Here is a 21,189-nt window from a genome sequence, read left to right as displayed (position 1 = left end):
TGTTCAGGACACTGCAGTCTAAATCAACGGCATTCTTAAACTGCGTTTTTTAAACTTTTTAAATAACAAATGCAAGGGGCCCAAGTCCTTGTTCTGATGGAGGACAGCAGGCTTTAGGTTGCTTATGGTAATGAGGTTGCTTATGGTAATGAGGTTGCTTATGGTAATGAGGTTGCTTATGGTAATGAGGTTGCTTATGGTAATGAGGTTGCTTATGGCCTTCGTTGCTTCGGCCAGGCTGTGAAGCATAACCTGTGAGGCTCAGCAGAGCTGCTGGGTGTGGGGACAGGCTTTCTGAAGTACCGTGTGCTGCTTGCTGCATTGGTTTGCACAGTGCAACATGGAGTTGCCCTACAGCTCTTTAGACATGCTGGTGCCAGATCGTTGGAAAAACATTTGAAAAGGCTTAGCCTGCTAGGATCTTGTAGAGACAGCAAGCTTTCTGTGTGCTTTGCAAAGCTTGGATAGACAAAGCCAGACCAACACTACTTTCTAATCCCGCTTTGCAACAATCAGTGATTTGACCAAAACCGGCGCCCAGCACAGCAACTTTGGTTCCTAGTGCCTCATTGTCATGAAGTCACATAACGAAGCGATGTGAAGTTTGATCTTCCGCTCCCCAGCAGAGAGGGGTCCTGTTGTCTGTTGCTGTGTAGGTTGTTGTTTCACACATACAGCAGCAGCTATTCATGGTCGAATGCTATATGCAAGCACAGTACAACTGAAGGAGTGGCCTGAAAATACAATAGCAGACCTTGGGGACTGATGTATGTTGTCAGCTAAACTGGATAGTTATTCCCTGAAACCATTTAGCAAGGTTCACGTAGGTCCTCATACTAGTGCCATATGAAGTCATATCTGTCGTGTGCCGTTAACCTTTACTGAGTGCTCCCCTGAGGTGAGCCCAGGGCCTCACCACTAACCAAGGCAATCTGGAGTAAAAAGCTTGCAGGAGAATCTGTATTAGGCTTATAAAGGCTTAAAAAGATAGTAATTTAGACCTGCCATTTGGAATGTTGATGCAAATTAATTAAAGGTGTGATCTTTAAAGAGGACCAGTTAAACCACACTAAGTGTCCTTGCCTCTGCAGGCTTTCAGAGGTGACCAGGTAACTGCATGATCTGCAAGGAGCTCATGGGTTAATCACAGTGAGATTAATACCTTATTTTACAAATCTAGATTCTTGTTTGATAGCTTCTGTATTTTAAAACATCATGAAGATAAAGGCCAACATCACCCTGAGAACTGGAAGGTTACGTGGTGTGTCCGAGGGCAGAGGGGATGCTGCTGCCTTGGCGGGGAGGGCTGGCACCTGCTCTTCCGACTAGGAAACCCTCTCATTCGTCAGCTCTCTCCAGAAAAAATTAAAAGATGGGAATAGACATTGTGGTTTGAAGCTGGGAGGCTGGGGATTCAAATTAATCATAACTGGCTTTAAAAGCTATAAATGCCTCATAACTCTGCTCTATTTCTGGGAAGCTTTCAAAAACACGCACTCACTTCAGTTAGAGCTTAAGAAGTATTTTGGAGAAGCCTTTGCTTGTAGGACAACACTGAGTATTTGTATCGTACCTGGAAGTTGGAACAAAGCATGTGCCATGACATTTACTCACTGGGTCTTGGTCTATTTCCTCTTTCTTAGATGTTCTACTTTTTTGCAAGTTCTGATCTTTTTTTCCTTGCATGGTCGTGCAGTTTCTGTTTATTGGCCATGGCTTGCCTCGCAGGTTTTCCATGACCTCCTCAATCTCCTCCCTCCCTCTCCTTACTTCCAGATCTTGCCTATCAATCTGTGTAGCTGCTGGTTTGCTAACTGGCTCCAGGGCAGGGACTTGCTGGTGCAGTTGCTCCAGTTCTCCTGCCCTGGTGCTGCAGGGTGCCCGGGCTGGCCTGGCGGCACCTCGGCAAGGCCGGGGCGGGCTGTGCTGCCCTGCCCGCCTGCTGGCAGCACGTGCTGGCCCCGGAGCACCACGTCGCTCCGCCGGGGCTGAGTCATCGAGGAAGGAAGATTCTGGCAGCGCCTTGGCCGTCATTGTGTTTCTTCTGCACTGGGAGCAGGCGCTGAAATAGGCTGTTGCTTATCTCATCAGTTGGAAGGTGGTGGTTGTTTACTGATATGAGCAGGGACTTTCTGTGCTATTGAGACTGAAATAAAGTTCCTGCTGAGGATTTTCATCTTGCGTGTCCCTTTAGGAACCTGTTTGTACGCAGTGAAATCATGACCTCACGTATTTGGAGTGTGGCCAGTCCGAGGGTTTGGGTTTCTTCTCAAGCCCAGCATCCTTGAAAAGGGCATTTAGGTCTCCCACGCTCCCGTCAGGAGAAATCCATCAGGCAAAATGCTAGACACTGGTGCTTTCATCTATCTGATTTTTGCTGTAGTCTAATTGTTGGACTTCAGTCTGTTCTCATGATTTAATTTAAAATAGATCAAGCATGCTAAACCTGTGAGAAGGGTTGAAGAGGCCTTTCTGGAGTGTGGCTGGGCAGCGAAGGCAGCATGCTGGGTCAGGTGGATCCTCACCCAGCCATGAAAGCACTGAAGCGTCCCTGCAAAGCTGTTGTCTTCCACCGGGGGAGGTTCAGAGCTGGAAGGACAGCATGATGTGGGCACCGAGAGCAGCTCATGCTCCCTCGGGAGAAAGCTCTGTCCCTCATGTATTGTCTAGATAGAAGACTTGGAGTATATTGCAAATAGATATTGCTTCTAGCTATTACTCTGCTGTTGAGAGCAGTGTGTTCAGTAGCATAAAAATAAAGATCAGATGAGATTTTGTATGACGTAGTTATAAAATAAGAGCTCCATCTTGAGAGATGCTTGAAGAGAGGTATTAAGCTCTGTTCACAGTGTATGGTGAAGATCTTTTAGCATCAGTTTGGTCAGAGTTCGTTTACTTGCCAGAGCACTTACTGAGTGCAGATAAAATGTCTTTATCATCATGTCTCTCCCTTACGTACACTGTTAGCCATGTATTTTGCAGCTATTACTTTAAAATGCCTTAAAGCTCTTAAAAAAGATGAGGTGGTCATAATTGTGTTTCATAGCCTTTTTCAAATCAGTTCCCTGATTCCTGAACAGCGAGCCTCAGAAAATGTGTGGAAATCTGACATGGCTTTTTTAAATGAAATGTTCCCATATCCCGGACTTCAGCCGAGCACCCCAGCAGTATGCTGGGTGTCTTCCATATGAACATCTCTGATGATGAGTTACTTGTGACAGTTGGCACTAGGCTGTTATACAGAAGAGTTTCTGTGCTGGAGCTTGTTAATCTAGAGGCTAGTAATTTTAAGGGGAAATTTCACATTTTAGCTAGTGAAAAAATAATTCTTGGACTCTAATGAGGCATTTTCCGTACCTGAAATAAAGTGGGATTTGATCGTTCAAGGCACTGCTATGTTCACAGAGAAGTTTAGAGTCTGTTGCATAGGCACTGGCACTCATACGTTAGAGAGGGAAGTGTGAGTATAATCTTAACCCTCTTGACAGGTGTCCTGTCCCTTTTATTTTTGTAATACCTCTGAGTTAAATGTGAACCATCCTTCAATATGAAAACACTGGCTTCGGGCTCTGTAAGTCGCATGAACCCCTCTTAGCTTTTCAAATTTGAACACCAGTAGAAAACAGCAGGAAAAAAAAATTATTTTCTAAATTGTAGATAATGAGACAAGGAGTGAAAAGGAGATGAATGGAGGAAGTGTAATTTAAAAAATAAGTCTGGGTAGGTTGGGGGTTTTTTATGATTTTTTTTTTTTTTTTTTTTAAAAAACAAACCAATTTCAGCAGTTGCCTAACACACCAGTTTATGAAAGTTCGGATGATTCTTGATTGCAAACTGCAAAAGCTCTGGGGTCGAGCAGGGAAACGAAGTGTGGTTTGGAACAAGCTGGTAGTCCTGCATTCAGGACAGGGAGAATTGGAGCCAACCCTTTTGCTAATCATGTTATGCTTAAACTCTTAACTATACGGATTTGCAGGGTTTCCTTATGTTTCCTGTAGATTGAGGTAGTTTTGAAGTTAGTAAAATACAATTGTTTCTTGTTGGAGAACAGGATTTAAGCTGCCTGACAACAGCTGTTTTATGAAGGGCATTGATGTGGGAGGAGGTTAAAAGACATAATCATGATATTTTCAGAAATGTTTAAGTCCCTTTTTGTGTGATAAACCCACTGGAGACTTTCGTAATATATTATCAAACTGAATATATTTCAAGTAATTTCTGCTGCCTTTGGGACTTAGAGTGGGTTTAGTTGTGATTTCTTGGTTGCTGGCAAGTTGGTTTTTTTTAAGTTGGGTGGGAACAAATGGCAGTATTAATTATCCAGGCTCCTTCTTTATTAGCCAGTCTTCACATGGCTATTCCCTTGTTTACAGCTTGTTCTTCTTGGGAAACCAGTTCTCTTGTGTGTCCTGTCTCAGTTGCACAGCTATTGTGGCACCTTTCTGGGCTGAGCCATGTCATCTGGTGGTTGTCTTAGTCTCACTGCTGGTTGACCACATGTGTTTAATTGTTGGAAATTGTCATGCTATGTCTGACTCCTTAGTTTAAAGCAATATTGCATTGGGAATGTAAATGAAAATTATCTTCAGACTTCTCAATTAAAACCAAAACCCCAAGACTATTTTTAAAGGCTAGCTTGTGCCTACAGATTCTGAATATTTAGCTTGTGAAATACTAAAAATCTTGGAAAAAAAAAAAACCCAGAAGCTCGATTTTTGTCTTAGTTTCAGAACTTGTAATTAAATTCTTCATTCTAGATAAATACTGTTTATTCATTTTATGCGCGTGTGTGTGTGTATAAGCTAAATTCAAATGGAGTCAGAGGGGAACTGAAATTAAAACAAGGAATTATCTCTGTGTTGAATTCCTTAGAAATGTCTCAGTTATTGGTATCAAGGGTCAGATGATAAAGAGCTATATGGTAAGCTTTTTCCATGCTGTTAGGATGAGAAGACAGTCAGTGGAAATTAGAGTGGAAAAACCCCAACGGCCACAATAGTGGTACCCATACCTTAGTTACCATCAGAGCTGTTGCTCGTAATGAACTAAGAATGAGAAACTAGCGGGAAGCATGGTGGAAGAGGATGGGGTGGATGGTGCCCAACTTGCTGCTCCCAACCCTTGAGCTGTGGCCTAGCTCTCCATGTATGTTTACCTTTTGGAAGTAATACAAACACTTGCCTGATTTTAAAAGGGTATTGAAGCGCGAGTTGCTTGTAAATTTGGACTTGAAATTCCAAAAATGAAGTGCTACATACAAATGCAAAGTGTACCTAATGTATTTTGAAAGTGCTAAAATAACATTATGGAGCTATCATTTAAGTCAATTTAAAACTCCCTCAATGAGAAACAAAACTGTATCTCTCAGAATTGTTGTAACTCAGTTTTTTGGGCAGCCCTCTTTCTCAGGACTGCTCCCAGTCCATTCACCAGTAGCAAACTGAAAAATAAGCCTGCAAGTTAATGATTCAGGGGCCCTCCTTATAAATAATATTATGGTCTTTGCTAGTTAAGCTGAATCATTCATGAGAGATAAAGAAAAAATAAGTCGAAGATATCCATGTGACCTCACATGTAAAGATCAGACAGGACTGTCATGTTCTCTGAGGTATCGGTCACATTTAATTTCTGTGTCACGTTTATGCCTGTTACTGTTCCGAGTGTGGATGAAAATGCTTGAGAGCTTACGGTATTAGAAGGGAACTGTTCGGTTTACACAGAAGTTTGGGGAATAACTTACTCTATTCTACTTCTGTCCTTGATTTCTTGCATCCCTTGACAGTTGTCATTTAACCACTCCGTGTGTTTTTCCCCAGGATAGAAATAGGATTAACATTACCTTACCTGGTAGAAAGGATTTCCTTAATTCCCAGTGAGAGGGCCTTACGTTGTAATGTGTGCTTTTGTAATGACCATGGTAGCCACACTAGTTTTCAGTAAAAAGTCTGTGATGTTCATTGCTTGTTACTGGTGTAGTTTTGCTGTCCTAATTAGAGCTACTGTACCATGTATATCATTTCTAGATGTGAAAGACTTGAAGAGCAGCTAAATGACCTGACTGAGCTCCACCAGAATGAGATCCTCAATTTAAAACAGGAGCTGGCCAGCATGGAGGAGAAAATTGCCTATCAGTCTTATGAGCGAGCCCGGGACATCCAGGTGGGTGACAGAAACAAGGACACTCAAGTCCTGTCTTCTACCTGCTCTTTCTGTAACTCATTCACTTTTGAAATACTTCTGTGATCCAATATTTGGTTTTAATCCTTGTAGCTTTACTGCTAAACTGCATATTGACGAGTTCTGAACGGGGCCTTTATCCATCTCTGGCCCTCGGGTATCTCTCCAAGTAACTTCTGTTGTAAAGAAGGGCTGTGCCCATGTACCAGCAGGCAGGTTCATCTGCAGAGAGAGCTTGCTAGTTGGTCCAGAGCAGAGTTGTTAATTAAGTTGTAGCAAACTGGAAACCTGCATCCACTTTTTGAATAGGGTTTTGTGGGGTATTAGAAACTAATGGGCCATGACCTGAACACTTTTTTTTACAGTTGCATTCCCAGTAAACTGACCCTAGGGTGTGTTTCTGTGTCACTGATTTTAGAGCAATGATCACATATGTCTAAGGAAAAATAGTTTTGTGTATTTACTGCATTGAGTCAGGAAACAATTCTTTCTGTTGGTTTTGCCCAAATAGGGAGGTATTTTTAAAAGAGGAGTTTCTTTCAATATGTAAAAGACCAAAGCTATGGAAACAGATTATGGAGTTGGAGGGCCTTCCTCCAAGCAGAAGACCTGGGAAATGATCTGAGCAGCCGCTAAACCTTATAAAGGCAGGCCTATTCAGAAACAGATCTGTTGTCCATTTTAAGTACTTGTGCTATTTTTAGCAGGCATCTCAGTTTTGATCACTGACAAGGGATACCTATAACGTGAGGAAGAATTGTAGGTCAAAGTTCTCCCTCTTTCACACCCCCAAGGAGCTTCAGCCAGGTGATTTCCTCTGGAGACAGAGCAGGCTGTGCTTTTGGCACACTTGTAGATCCAGCAGCAAGTCCAGTTGAGTGAATGTCCTTCCAGGTTGCTTGTCGTTAGAGGAGGCTGATCAGTTTTGCCCTGTACTTTCAGGGACCATAACTGAAGAGAAGCCTTCATGTTTCATTGATCTCCACCGACATGATGCAATGACAGAGAAATGTAACAGGTGACAATGACCTTTAAGTTAAGGTTAAAATAAATTAGTGTCTGTGGAAAGTGGTGCCATGGCCTCCTACAGGGTAAACAGGAGGCTTTACCTTGGGGGAGTGTTACAATGCTCAGGTTTTGTTCTCCTCTCTGACTTAACATGGCAGGAAGAAGTAATGTTGAAAACTTAAATTGAAGTGGGGATTTCTCAATAGCTTTTTTTAATCTTCATTTTATGATTCAGCGCTTTTAGTGTAAACTTGCAAATTGGGACAGACTATTTCTCAGCATTACTGGGGAAAAGGTAAGTGTTAAGTTTTCTTGCATGAAAAACTAGTTAAGACCATGGGCTGATGTTGCAGAGGAACAGTGACAGAGCCCAGTCTGTAGACAAGGAGTCCTGGTTCCTAGTTCAGTGATCAGTCTGAGAGAGACTGCTGCTTGCTGCAGACTTCTAGATGTTACCTTTTGGCACACTTGTAGATCCAGCAGCAAGTCCAGTTGGCCTTTAGGTCTGAGAAAAGCAACTCTGAGGGAGGATTAATGGAAAAATTGTAACTTTTTATCTCCAAAACCAGAAATGTCTCATTGCATTAATTGTCTTAAAAACTCTCCTCCTTATCCCTAGCCCACCTGCTGCATGTCACCAGTGTTGTACTGCACGTTGGGTTGGTCCACTTGAGATTCAGCATGGTGAAAAGGTCTGAAAACAATCACCCCCAAGTCAACGGTGCTTTAGAGATGTTGTTTTGCACAGGATAGTCTTCTCCTTCCATGTACTTTTGCTTTGCCTCTTCCTAGAGGCAGTTTCATAAATCTCATGCTTCTTATCCTCCTCCTAGACATCTCCTTTCTCCAATCTTGGCACTGTTGCCTGGAGCTATGCCAATGCCACAGCTTGCTGCAGTCTGGAGGAGATCTTCCTCCTGTGACACCAGCTGTGCAGTCCCAGCCCTGGTGCTCCCCAAACCTTTCCCTGAGTTCATTCAGCTCACTAAGGAAACAGAATGCCACCAAGCCTTTTTAGTTAGTTATTTTTGTTGACTTAGTTTTCTGCCAGGTTGACTAGAGAATCAGTTGGGCTCGCAGAGGGTTGGATAAGCACAAGCCACTGCAAGGAAGATGATGGAAATGGGAGGCTCTGGGAATGCGCCTCCCAGAAGAGGAAGAGAAGGAGGAGTGCTGGCTGGACACAGCACCTTTGTGTGACCAGCTCAGTGGTCTCTTGAAACCAAAGCTGAAGTGAGCAGCTCACGGGGGACCCCCCACCCCTTTCTGGACAAAGGCTGTCTGATTGCTGAGGGCTGTCAGCATCCTCCTCCGTCCGGGTCTGATGGCGGGGCAGGAAGGATGGTAAGGTCTCAGGTGACCACTGCACCACGTGCAGGGACAGGCAGCTGACGGTGCAAAGTGGCAGCTGAAGTGTGTGTTTTAACAAAGCCTGACTTCTACCGAGCCTGTCATCTCTGTTGAGACTCTCTGCTACAAATGAGATGACGTGGTGTGTTACAGACAGCAGTACGTAGTTAACGAGGGCTCTTCACCCTCAGTCACATGAAATGGCACAGCTTCCTCTACTCCCGCTGCGGGGTATGAAATCAGTGTAGTGACTCATGTCCTGCAGGAGGTGCGTAATGCACGAGGAGGGTGGCCCTGGTCTGGCCCAGTCGGTAAGGTAAGAGCTGTGGGCTGTCAGCGCTGGGGTGGACTTGTGGGGCGCTGGCAACCCAGCGGTGTGTTCTTACCGACAGGAGGCGCTGGAAGCATGCCAGACCCGCATCTCCAAGATGGAGCTGCAGCAGCAGCAGCAGCAAGTGGTGCAGCTGGAGGGGCTGGAGAACGCCACGGCCAGGAACCTGCTGGGGAAGTTCATCAACATCCTCCTGGCTGTCATGGCTGTCCTCCTCGTCTTCGTCTCCACTGTGGCCAACTGCGTCGTGCCCCTCATGAAGACTCGCAATAGGACGTTCAGCACTTTATTTATAGTGGTTTTCATTGCCTTTTTGTGGAAGCACTGGGATGCCATCACCGGCTACTTGGAACGGTTCTTGTCTCCCCCCAGATGATGGTGGCAGGAATTGGCTGCGTCGCCCTCATCCCGGCGCTCTCGGTGAGCAAGCGTGGCAAAGATTAGTCAGCAACTACTCTGCTGAAGTTTTAAAGTGTCCGAGTGAATTTGTTTACATTTAGAATAACGTTTTTTCTCTGCGAGATGCATTGCAATAGTATTTTTTAGATTTTATTGAAGAACTCTTTTTGGCGAGAATCCTGGATAATTTTTATGTAGCATGGTTCTCTTTGGATGCAAATCTTAAGATTCTTTAAAGTGTACAAAAGAAATAAATAAAATACAGAAATTTGGAGCATACCAACGGGCAATTTAAATTGTGGCTTGAACTACTGTACTAAACCTGTCAGGAAGAAGAGAATGTGATGAGCTTAAGATAAGCGAAGCTAAATGTAGTGCACAGCCTTGAATTGATGGTACCACAGCAAACCTATAACACTAAACTTTTACTGTGAAGTCTGCTCACATTCCATGTCCAAATGTATGCGTTCAGAGTGGTTTATTTCCTTAACAAGAGAAAAACAACAACGTGTGGATCTCTTTCCCAGCTCAGCATCTGGGTTCACCGTTTGTGCTAACCTGACTTACAATAACTTTCTATAAGGCTGGCTAACTTTGCTAAGTATATGAAGCGGAAGCCTCATGCCATACACAGTAACTGCACAGTTGTGCTACAGTATTTTGAAGTAGTCCTTGAAATACTTATCTTTAAGCAGAAGCCCTTGGTCGCACTTTTAAGGTTTTTTTTATATATGTATATTCACAGATTTAAAAAAAATCCGAACAGCATACTTGAAGAGTGTAATACTCAAACTCTCAGTGCTTCCTTATTGTTTCTAATAGGATTTTTTTATTATAATTATTATTATTATTATTGGGGGTTTTTTTGGAAGGGGTTGGGAGGGTCATTACGTTGGTTTTTTTTTTTCCTTTTAAATAAATAAGTGATGTTTTTAAATGAAGAAATGCGTGAATAATTGTGAGCCGTCTCGTCCTGAAACAGTTTTGAGGAGGGCAGAGAGTAGTTTCTAGTGCCAGCCTGTCTGGAGCACAGCGCTATTCATATGCCATTTATCTGTCCTCCTGAGCATACAGATGCAGCATCATGAAAAACATCTATCTTCTCCACACATTTTTGTCATGCAAGGCTTTTTTTTTCTTTCTCCAGACGGGACAGAGAGTATGTTTATATTTCTCATTTCCATGTCATCTCTCATTCCTGGCCTCAGAATAAGAATAAGGAATTTCTCTTCATCCCTTCCTAGGGAAAAGACAGGTTCTTTTGAGGAAAGAAATACTGAATCAACAGTACACTTAAAAGAATGGTTGTCTCAGAAATATCTCTCATTTAATTTTTAAGTAATCCCGTAAAAAGTGAAACCAAAGTTTTCCTCCTGTCAGGCTCTGGTAAGATCATTCGTGTGTCTGTGTAGAGATCATTTTTGTACACTGTATCTGTGTGGTGTGCCATAGAGAGCATTCTCTTCTTCAGCCATCGGGGCAAGTACTTGGTGTAGATACCTTTTCAAAGCTCTAAAGGAAATGTCAGCTTCAAATGTAACTCTCGGGTCCTAGCAACATGCTATTGCTGGTGACCTGTTAATACTGGCAGGCAGGCTGCACGTCCAAGGAACCTGCGTTCATTCTATGCTGTTTTTTTAACTGGTGTCCCTTTCACTGTAACAAAGCCAAGATTCAACTTCTTTCTCCATGAAATCCAAAAAGACTCCAGGATTCTCTTTCAAAACCATTTATGGTGTTTAGTTAGATCTTACTGTTTTCCTTCATTCCAGGCTTAAGTTCTTTCTAGGAACCAAATGTTGCCCAAGTGACCTAAATCACTTGAAATTATACATATATGGAACATGTACATCTCATACATATGTACACACAGAAGCCTAGGTCTTTGTGCTATGGTGCAAATGCTGGGTTCTGAGAAATTCCCTCAAACTAGGTTAACAGCCTTGAGGGTCTTCTGATTGCCAGCAGAGGCAAGCCCTCCACCATCCAACCATCCTTCTTCCTTCAAAGATTCTATTTTTTTCCATAGTCACAGGAAACTCAGGTACCCCTCTCCCCAGGGATCCCAGCACGCCTTTCTTTGTCACCATGTGCACTAATCTGCTCCTGTCCTACTTAAAACATAAATTGCCAATTGCAACTGACTCAAGCCAAAAAATAATCATGCTTTCCACAGAGTTGCAGACAGAGCAAAGACTGCATAAACATTGCCTCCCTAGACCATGCTGCTAGCTGCAGCGAAACTCTATTCTGTTTACCACCCTTCTCTGGCTGATCCAAATTATGTGGGTAACTATCATCTTTCCATTATGTAGTTTTTGTCAGAAACAGAGGTGTGAATAACAGTAAGAACTGATTTGGCACATAATTGAAAGGCTTTGTTGACTTTATTTCTGAAACCTGGCCTTGCACCCCTGTTTTTCTGAGTTTTGATCACACTAGAATTGCTCATGGTAGGTTTTTATGTGGTCAAAGCAGGAAGGAGTTGAAAGCCAATGGATCTGGACACTCAGTGCCACTTGTCCATAGTATTTGAAGGAAGTGTTTGTCCCTCTTCTTTATATCCTGATTTCATTTAGTGTCTCAACTCTGTGTCGTCTTCAGTAAATACCAGTTGTTAATTTGTTAGAAGGCACAGGCTTAATAGAAACTTATCACCTCAAAACTGTTTGGTGAAGGCCATTTACATATGGTTCTGGACAACGTCTGTCTGTGTGTCTGTCTCTTCTCTCTCTCGACAGTTTCTTCCATTCCAGAAAGTTGTCTGCAGTAATGCCATATATGATGCTGCATCCACTTCTCATATCCTAACACAACTGCCATGTGTTTTGCCTTTTGCATTAAGCAGAACGTTTTGGGGTTTTTCTCCCTCTTCAGTTTGAAGGTCTGTGATGATTTCTCATAGCTTAACAATGATTATATTGTTGGAAATGTGATTCTAGCTTTAAAGCTCCCTTTCCTTGTAAGTGGTTGTGTTTGCTTTCTTGACGAAGCATTTCTGGATGACACGTAGAAGACAGTTTCCGCCATGGATGTGAGTGTGTGTGTGAGTACCTTTTATCAGCCTTCCTTATGGATGTAAACTGTTTAGTGACCATCTCTGAGTTGCAGAATGTTTCCCAAAACATTTCATATTCAGAGTTGAAACGATTCCGAAATTGCTTAGATATGTTTAGCACATATCAACTTGGCATATAAAAAGGGAAGAATACAATGGACTGTGTTAGTTCAAAAAGCAGCAGCTCTTCATGGAAATTCTATGGTTCAAATGAAGTTCACCTGTTTCCCCCATTTGCTTTCTCAATGTAAAGAAGAAAGAAAATCTTGATGCAAAAAAATTTACGATTTTAAATTTTATAAAATTATCTTTTCTCTCAGCCTCATTAGTTTAGTTTAATGATACTGAGCATGCTCACAGCAATTATTTCATTGGTTTATTCCAATCCCGTGAGTTCTTAGGGTCTGATCAGATTGTTGAGTTCTGTACATGTTGCACTGGGACAGAAAAGCACTGTCTTTCAGCTTTGAAAATATGCATTTTTTTTTTAATTAAAAAAGCAGCATTATAACAAAAGAAGCCAAGCTACAATGGGGTTCAAGATTGGGTAGTTTTGCCAGTTTTTAAGTGAATTCTGAATGTGGCTAAAGAGTTAAAAACCCTGTGTGTCTGTGTTGTGTATGCCAGGTGGTATAGTAGTAGGCAATTGACTTAGCTGTAAGTGTGTTTTAAAAGTGTAAAAAAAATAAACAGAAAAACTCACTTGCACGGGTTGAAAAGTACAGAAATGACACTTGTGAACGTAACACTGTAGTTTATAGATCTTAAGCTGCTAATTGTTGAGAGAGATTTACATTTGTCTTGTCTGATTGTCGCAGATTTATCTGTGACACTTTTACTGTATATAAAAAACTTTAAATAAAGACCTCAGCTATTAACACTGGCCTAATTCACATGTTTCCAAAGGGACGGGGCAGGGGAGGGGGTGGTCAAGAGGAACAAGAGGGGTGTGTTAAAACTGTGCTGAGCCCTAATAGCTTAAAATTTGAGCAAATTCTCCATAGATCTGATCATCAAACTTCATCCTATAATCAGCCGTACACCACCTGGGCATGGCGAGAATACATTGGCTGCATTGTTTGGTCTCTGCGGGCAGAGGATGAGGAAGAGCAGCACTGCATTCTTCCTCATCCTTTTCCTTCCAATCCACCTGGAGTCTGGGACAGCCTCTCTGCAGGGTCACCACCATGCCCACAGATGCCTGACCTGTTTGTGTGGCTCGCACATCACGGCATTTCTCCGCCCTCCGTACCTGCAGTGCTGTAAGCCTCAATTTGGAGGTGGGTAGAGTTAGATGAGATGACTTGCCCAAGAGGTGCCTGGCTTTGAAGAACCAGGAGTTGATCCTGTATTTTCCACCTCTGAGCAGGTCTGTAATCTGGACTGCCTCGGCTGAGAAGGGGTGGGGGCGGGCTCTTGCTTCTTTGGACTTTTTCCTTGCTAGGATTGCAGGATCAGCTCTGTGCTGAGCAGCATATGCAGAGCAAGGTGCAATTCTAGCCTCGCCTGTATTTCTCACGTGGATCTCATGACGCAGCAGCTGCAGGCCCCAGCTCAGCTTTGACGAGGAAGAATTCAGCTGGTAGGGCAGCATTCACTAACCAAAGTCCACTCCCTCTCCACATGGCAGTTGTGTTAGGCGAGACCCTATATGATGTTCATTGGGCCACCACTCTAAACATAAGTATTTTGTCTACCGAGTTTCATAGAAGAATTTCTGAATTCTTTAGTATTTGTGCAAGCTGGAAGTGAGCAGATTCCTCACTGACATGGAGAAAAATACTTGTTCCTCTTGGTTTTTGGTCATGTGGCCTTGAGAACACTGAACCTAAAAGGGAATGCCAACAACTTTTTTAAGAGAAGGGACTGAGTTATGTTCTCTGTTTTCACGAAAAGATACAAGTGCTGTAAAACCAGCAAGAGATCAAAAAGCAAAAGCAGCTCTTTGCAGTGATTTTCTCCCCATGGTCTTCCCCACAACGAGAATTACAGCAGATTATGGGTGAAGCAAGCGCATGGGGTGGCTTTTGCTAGAGCTGTCTGGCTCAAGATAGGACATGGGTGCTGGTGGTGAAGTTCAATGTTTCTGCGTTCTTTTGGGGTGGTCACCTGATAGGTGCTGGTTGGACTCAGTGTGGTCAGTGGCTCAGGATCAACAAGGTGGCATGATGACCGAGGGTGAAAGCAGTGGCCTTCTACTCCCACGTCAACAGTTTTAATCCCATCATTTAGAGGAGTAGGAGTCATTACTCAGCTTTTTGGTTAGTCTGTGGGAAGTGGTTTGATAGCCTCCACCCAGGTCCTGGGGGACAAACAGGGATGTGGCAAGGGTATGGCTATGCTGGGTTGCCACAGTGGGGGCGAAGAATTGGCTGATCTTCCTCACTGGAGCAGTTGTTCTCCCAGGTCAAATCGCAACATGTTGATATGTTGATAGTGGAAATTTGGGCAAACAGACAGCTCCCTACCACAAGACATCTGTCTTCCAGTTGTTTCTTAACAAGCACTAAATCCACTTTCTCCTTTAAAAGACAGTGTTGGTTAGTGGTTTGTTGGCCTCAGTGGAGCCTCCCCCACTGACTGGAGTTCAGCAGAAATGGGAAGTGGGTTTTCTGCTGCCTGAGTTAACAAATGGAACATCCCTGGGCAAACCAGCTCTGCTGAGTGGTTCATTCCCTAGCCAGATCCCCTCTGAACTTAGGAATAAGAGTCACCGTGTATGCATACTCTGCCTTTGTACCAGCCTTGTGCCAGCTGTGGCCCAAAGGGGCAAAATAGGGAATGCTGATGCAAAATAGACCACTGCCTGAGAAGAGAAGAACAGGATGGGAAGCTGTGGTGTGTTTTCAGCCTCCCTCCACGGTGCAGGTTTGCCTGTAGCCCTGCCTGTGCACAGCTGATACTCGCCTTGCAATCAACGGGTCTGAAGGAGTTCAGAAGTTCCTCCACTACATGCACAAAAGCACTTAAATCCTGCAGGGGTTAACTATCAGGTATCTGCTGTGACAGCCTCGAGGACATCCCTGTCTCCAATTTCATTGTTTGAAGAAAACTTTTATGCCTAACACTAGCTATGATACGTAGGGAGTGGAGCCCTAAGAAATGACCCACGAGCCTGTCTGGCCAGCACAGAGAAGTGTGTGTGACACCACATTGCTCCATCTGCTCACTGGGCTCCTTGTTGCCAGCTGGTTCGGGCATTGCTGCCACACCTTTGGTCACCCACATGTTTCTCCAGCCCTTTAATGTGAACACAAGCTCTGGATCAAGACAACTCCCATTCATCCTTGGTCTTGCTGAAAATGTCACTTGAGGGGAGACTGCTGACACAGGTGAGTGGACTGAGGCGGAGGGAGCTTTTTGGTTTGCTCGGGGAAGGAACCGTGGACCAGGAAGCACAGCTCATCCTCCTCTCAGGCACACCCTGAGAGCTAAGTGGGGTAGTCAGGAAATGAACGTCCTGCTTACATGGGGGAGGGATCTGGAGAAGAGAACAGGGATCATATGAGAGCAAGTCACGTTTCACTGGTGGAGCGCTCTTCGGCAGAAAACATCTCCAAGGAAATAGCATCCCTCTGATCCTCCTGCTCTCTGTCTCGTGCATCCTGAGGTGGTTACTATGCTCAGCATGGGTATAACAGCGCTCTCCCAGACTGCTCAGGAACTTTGGTTACGTTCCTTCCCAAAACGTTCTTTTGAAAGATCTTCCGCTTATTTCAAATTGGCTCTGCTCCAGCGTTGGTCACATCTGCATTTCCCTCCCTCAGTGGAAATAGACTGTAACGTAAGTATCAGCTGGCATTCCCTAAATATCAGCTGGCATTCCGTCTGTCCCATCCATCCCTTTCCCAGCTGGGAAAGGCTGCTGATTGCTGGGAGGGGCTGGACTGCCTGTGTGCAGCCGGAGCCCCGGATGCCCCGAGTCCGAAAAGGCGGTCCAGGAGGTGGCTGGGCCCAAACATCCCCAACCTGCGAGTGCGGGGCTGGCAGCTGGGGAGGCGAGCTCCAAGCCTGCAGATACATCATGCAGAGAAACAAACGGCCCCTCTGAACGACGAGAGCCCCGTTTTCTCCCGGGAAGTCCGGCAGGGCAGCCGGGAGGCAGGCGGAGGCCCTCCCCACGGCGCAGGGCGCCGGCCCGGGGCACCGGGGCTCCTCACGGCACGCTGCTGCCAGAGGGCCCTTCGCGGGGCTAATGCAGGGATGTAATCTGAGCCACGCTCATCTAAATCGGTTTAATTACAGGGGATTAACTAAAAGATTTTAATGGCTCCAATCTCATTTACGATAATCTAAGGAACGCCTGCCCCAGCAAAAACCCTCACCGAAGCCCTCCCGCGGGACCGGCGGCGCCGGCGCCCACCGCCCCCTCCTGCCGCCGAGGCTGCGCGGGGCCCGCCCGCGGCCGCTTCCCGGGGGAGCGGGGACCGAGCTGCCCCGCGGGCCCTGCCGCCCCCCGCCCCCGGCCCAGCCGGGCCGACGGCCTGAGGGGACGGGCTGCCCGCGGCCCCGCCCCGCCCGGCCTCTGCCGCCAGCTGGCGGCGGTAGCAGGGACTGCGCACGCGCGCCGCCCGCGCCGCCCGCGGTCTCTGGCGACACCTGGCGGCGACGTGGCGCCGCAGCCCTGCAGCGCGGCGGGCCCGGCCCGCGCCCCGGGCCTCGGCCCTGGGCCCGATCCCGGCCGGGCGCTGGGAGGCGCTGGGCCGCGGGGGCAGCAGGGCCGTCGGCCCGGCGGCTTCCATCTGCGTCCTGGGGAAACGCGCCAGTGCCCCTCGCGGCCGCCCTCCCGCCTCGCACGGGAGGGGACGTGAGGCAGCGGGGACGTGCCGCAGCCCCGGCTGGGGCCGGGCCCCGGCGTGGCCTGGTCCCGCCAGCCCCCGCTTTGAACAGGGGCTGCTCCCTGGGCGAGGCCTGCGGGCGGAGGGAGAAGCCCCCCCAGGGGTTTCCTGCCCTGCCAGGCATATGACGTCCTGAAGCAGAAGGGCTGGGAGCCATGGCCCGGATCCGGCCGCTGCGGGCTAGATTCTGCTCTGGGCCGAGGGAGCGAGGATGGGGGCGGCAGGCCAGGCCCCAGGAGGGCGGCTGGCCTGGCTGGGGCGTGGGACGGGCCGGTGCCCCCAGAGCCCGGGGCAGGCGCTGACCATCGCCAAGCAGAGCAGACCAGAGCAGCCACCTGGGCTGGGAGCCCCTTGGCAGCGATGCCAAGGGCTGAGGCAGGGCAGCAACCTCGTCTGTCCCACCGCAGCTGCGCTGTTTGCCCGCTGCATCCCGGCACCCCACCATGCCACTGGGCTGCATCTCGCTGACCAGCAACGGGAGGATGCGCAGAGGGCGTGGGAATGGCCACGAGGAGCAGCCCTGGGCGCTTGCACAGCCCAGCTTGCCCCATGTGCAGGCAAAGCCATTGTGTTCCCCAGCACAACTGTCTTCTCTGGTTTGTCATTGCTGTTTCTCCCAGAGCAGCATTGGGGAATGAGAGGTGACATGGAGACCGCAACCCACTCAGTGACACAAACACCTTGCCAATGTTGCCATGGGCTCCGGAGCATCCCTGCCATACCAATGTCCCAGCCTCTCTTCTCTGTAGTTGGGCCACAGGCAACAACTGCAGCAGCACACCAAAGACCCTGAGCTCTTCCCATTGCATGGGACCCCTCTGCCCCATGGCTTGGGGTCACTACAGAAGTAACTCAAGGGTTATTATCACTTGAATCCACCCCTGTATCCGATGTTGGCCCAGGGGAGGAATAGCCTCTCCACGCTCAGGCTCAGCAGTCCCTCTCCGGATCCTGCATGCACATTTGCCAGCACAGCATCCAGGCCTGCGGTCAGCTCTGATGTCTGCACGGAAAGGGATCGTGTGGCCACAGACCGTGGCTCTGCAATGCATCATTGCCCCGGCCCTGGAGAGAGCTATTCCAAGGCATAATTGTTTATGGCACATGTTGATGGCTCTCAAACCAGCTTTCGTGTAAGGCTGAATGCTCTACTTCTGTTCTGTTAAGCATGGCTGGTTCTGTGATTACAGTGAAAAGCAGTCATTTATCTGATCTGGAGCTTTCCTCTCCTCTCCTCAAAGTGGGGCTGTAGTCTATGAAAATTTGGTGGCATGCTCCTCCCTGCTTCATCCTCCATAGCCAGCATGCCCGTCAGGCTCTGTTGGGCACACAGGTCTGACCCCTGCCACTGCCTCTCTTGTTCCTGTTTGTGGTACAGTGTGTGTTTGCTGGAAGTCCTGGCCCTCGAGGCTTGGTGTCCCCTCTGGCTCCTGAACATGTTGTCCTGGTTGCTGACCTGCCTCAGCAGCAGAGGGGAGCCACGCTGACCAACGGTCCCCAAGGACCTGCCTCAGCCCTGCTCTGGTGGGGCTGTGTGTCCAGCAGCAGAGATCACACACAAAGGTGTCTTTTCTCTGATGCATGGTAGGCTCCTAATAAAAAAAGAAGGGGAAAACATCATATGGGATTTGGAGGTTGTCTGGGGACAGGACAGAGAAAGTGCAGGAACAATGGCCACATTGATAAATTCCCCATTTCCTGACAACAGCCAGGGAAGAAGGGACCTCTGCAGTGGCAGCGCTGCAGAGTGGCGGGGGCTGGAGGTGGTGGCTGGGCCAGCTTTGTGGGCAGATGGCCCACAGGGCATGCAGGCACACAGCACTGCAGGCAGAGCTGGCAGGGACAAGCTGCCTGCTCCCCCTGGGGTGAGATAAGCCTGCAGAGGTTCAGCCTGAATACGCTCTCCCCTGTTAGCAACATGCCCATTGTCTTTCTGCCACATCCCCCTCCTAAGCGCTGCTTACAGCTGGCACCTTTTGCCAAGTGCGGTTAATTACTGGGGACAGGATGTGGACACAGCCAACACTGGGGAGGGCATGATGTGCAGAGCGAGCGATGCCCGTGATGTGGGAACAGGGCATGGCTGTGAGCTCGTAAAAGCAAGGTACTGACCAGGAAATGTCTTTTAACTGGGCTGCTAAAAATCTTTCCCCCTCTCCCCATCAGCAAACAGAAATCTGGGGCTCTGCTGTCCTGGACACTCTTGTGTGGTTCTGGCATATGGACAGTCACAGGAACTGCCCATGTTGCCCCACACAGTGATTCACCAACTCAAAGAGTGAGCCGGAATGTCCCGTCTGACCCCGAACGACTCAGGTCCTTCTGTGGGGCCATGGGGGAACAGCCCAGCCCCATAGCATGTTGCCTGGAAAGCCTGTGAGCAGAGGCTTGAGCCTGGGGCTGAGACTCAGTGGCGCTGGGGATGGTGGCTTGCGACAGGGCTTGCTGCTGGCACGGCCAGATCTTCGCAAAGTGCCGTGGTGGTGAAGCCATTGCTGCCGCAGGCGTTCGCAAGGAGGCCTGGAGCCAGCTGCTGTAGAGTGCTGATACACGGGGGAACGTCTGCTTTTCCTCTCCACTGTGCTGGCTGATAAGCACAAAGTGTATGAAGAGGGGAGGGAAAGATGGACTTGCCCAGTCTTCACGTCTGATATGGAAACACGGGCAAGGCATGGTTTGCAGGTCAAGATAATAGCTCTTGCTATGCTAACCTAAACATGTTTTACACACAGACGTAGCAGTGAGCAGGAGTGATAATGGCAGCGGAGTAGATAAATTGCTGCTATCTGGGTTACAAAAGGGCTTTTATTTAATTACGCTCAATTCGCTTCCTCTGCCTCTGGATTCCTGCACTCTCGGCACAGGGCTCACCAGTGCCTGCCGCCCAGAGGCAGCAGCAGGCAGCAAGGCAGCGGGTGCCCACGCCCCGGGGGCCTGCCCTGACATTGCTGGGGGGGTGGTCAGAGCAGCCTCACGCTGGCGTCAAGCCAGAGCTCAGTGCAGTGGTGCCGTAGGACCCCTCACGCGCCAGCCAGCTTCCTGGGGGACTGTGTGTGGGTGAAGCCCGTGCCCCTTCCAGCTGGGTTGGCTCAAGCCCCACGCTGATTTTATTGCGGCTGCGGCACCTGGCAGAGCTGGCACACGCTCCGCCGCCTTCTGTTTTTAAGGTGTCCCTTTGAGTGCGTGCCTGGGGTAGCTGCTGCCCCCACGTATCTTGTTGGGGTGATGGTGAGGCTCAGCTGGTGGGAGAATGCTGCGACCCCTCCAAGACAGAGGCATCCAGAAGAGTCATGGGTCCGGGGACAGCCAAGGCCAGCTGAGACCATGAAGGTCCTCCCAGCTGCACCACCCAGACTAGAAGGCTTCACGCTGGAGTTTCCCCTTGCTGAGGTGTCTCCCCCTGACAAGACCAGTGACAGGGCGGGAGGAGGTCCGTCCAGGGTGCCCCTGCATAGCCAGAGAGCCAGCGGCCCTGCTGGGGCCCCTGGCACTGAGTCGGCCACCGGCAGCTCACAGACCCAGTGGGGGAGTGGGGACACAGCACAGGCGCCCCTGAGTGCCTCCCCCCAGTGATGCCAGGCAGGGTCACATCCAGGCTCAAGGCGCAGACTGAGGACTAGGAAAGTCCTGATGGCCGGGCGGCCGGGCAGCCCCGGGGCTCACTGCCCACCCCACTGGCAGCAGCAGTCGAGGCCCCGCTGCACGAGCCCAGTTTTGCTCCCGGAGGCTGGGGGTCTGGTGCTGGGCCCCAGCCAGGGGACTCACCCCGTGGGTGTGGGCTTTGGGCAGGGAGTGGGGGCAGAGGAGAGCAGGAACTAGCTGTTTTTTCTCACCACACTTCCCATTTCCGCCACTTGTGGCCATCCCTGCAGTCCAAAGCCAGATCATAGCTTTTAAAGGTGCTGTCTTCTCTTCTCTATTAGCACGCTTCAGCTCTGACTCACTTCCTTTCCCACCGCTGCTCGTCCTTGGCAAATGCTGAAGGATGTCCCTCTGTGAGCTCCCATCCAGGAGGCCAGGGGAGCGGC

General features: G+C 48.2%; 1 protein-coding gene across 4 annotated transcripts in view; it reads left to right on the top strand.

The window, feature by feature from the left end:
- The window catches only part of TMCC1 (transmembrane and coiled-coil domain family 1), a 94,495-nt gene extending 84,407 nt beyond the window's left edge, over positions 1-10,088 (top strand). For all 4 annotated transcript variants that reach the window (XM_059823155.1, XM_059823154.1, XM_059823153.1 and 1 more), the window contains 2 exons: positions 6,024-6,159; positions 8,928-10,088. In XM_059823155.1, coding sequence (XP_059679138.1) covers positions 6,024-6,159; positions 8,928-9,242 — 451 coding nt within the window. In that variant the 3' untranslated portion in view covers positions 9,243-10,088. The remainder of the gene's footprint in view (positions 1-6,023; positions 6,160-8,927) is intronic.
- The last annotated feature ends 11,101 nt before the right edge of the window (positions 10,089-21,189 follow it).

This window comes from Gavia stellata, chromosome 12 (assembly GCF_030936135.1).
Source record: "Gavia stellata isolate bGavSte3 chromosome 12, bGavSte3.hap2, whole genome shotgun sequence".
NCBI classification, from domain to species: Eukaryota; Metazoa; Chordata; class Aves; order Gaviiformes; family Gaviidae; genus Gavia; species Gavia stellata.
The sequence above is the reverse complement of the archived record's forward strand: the minus strand, read 5'-3'. Positions and strand labels throughout refer to the sequence as shown.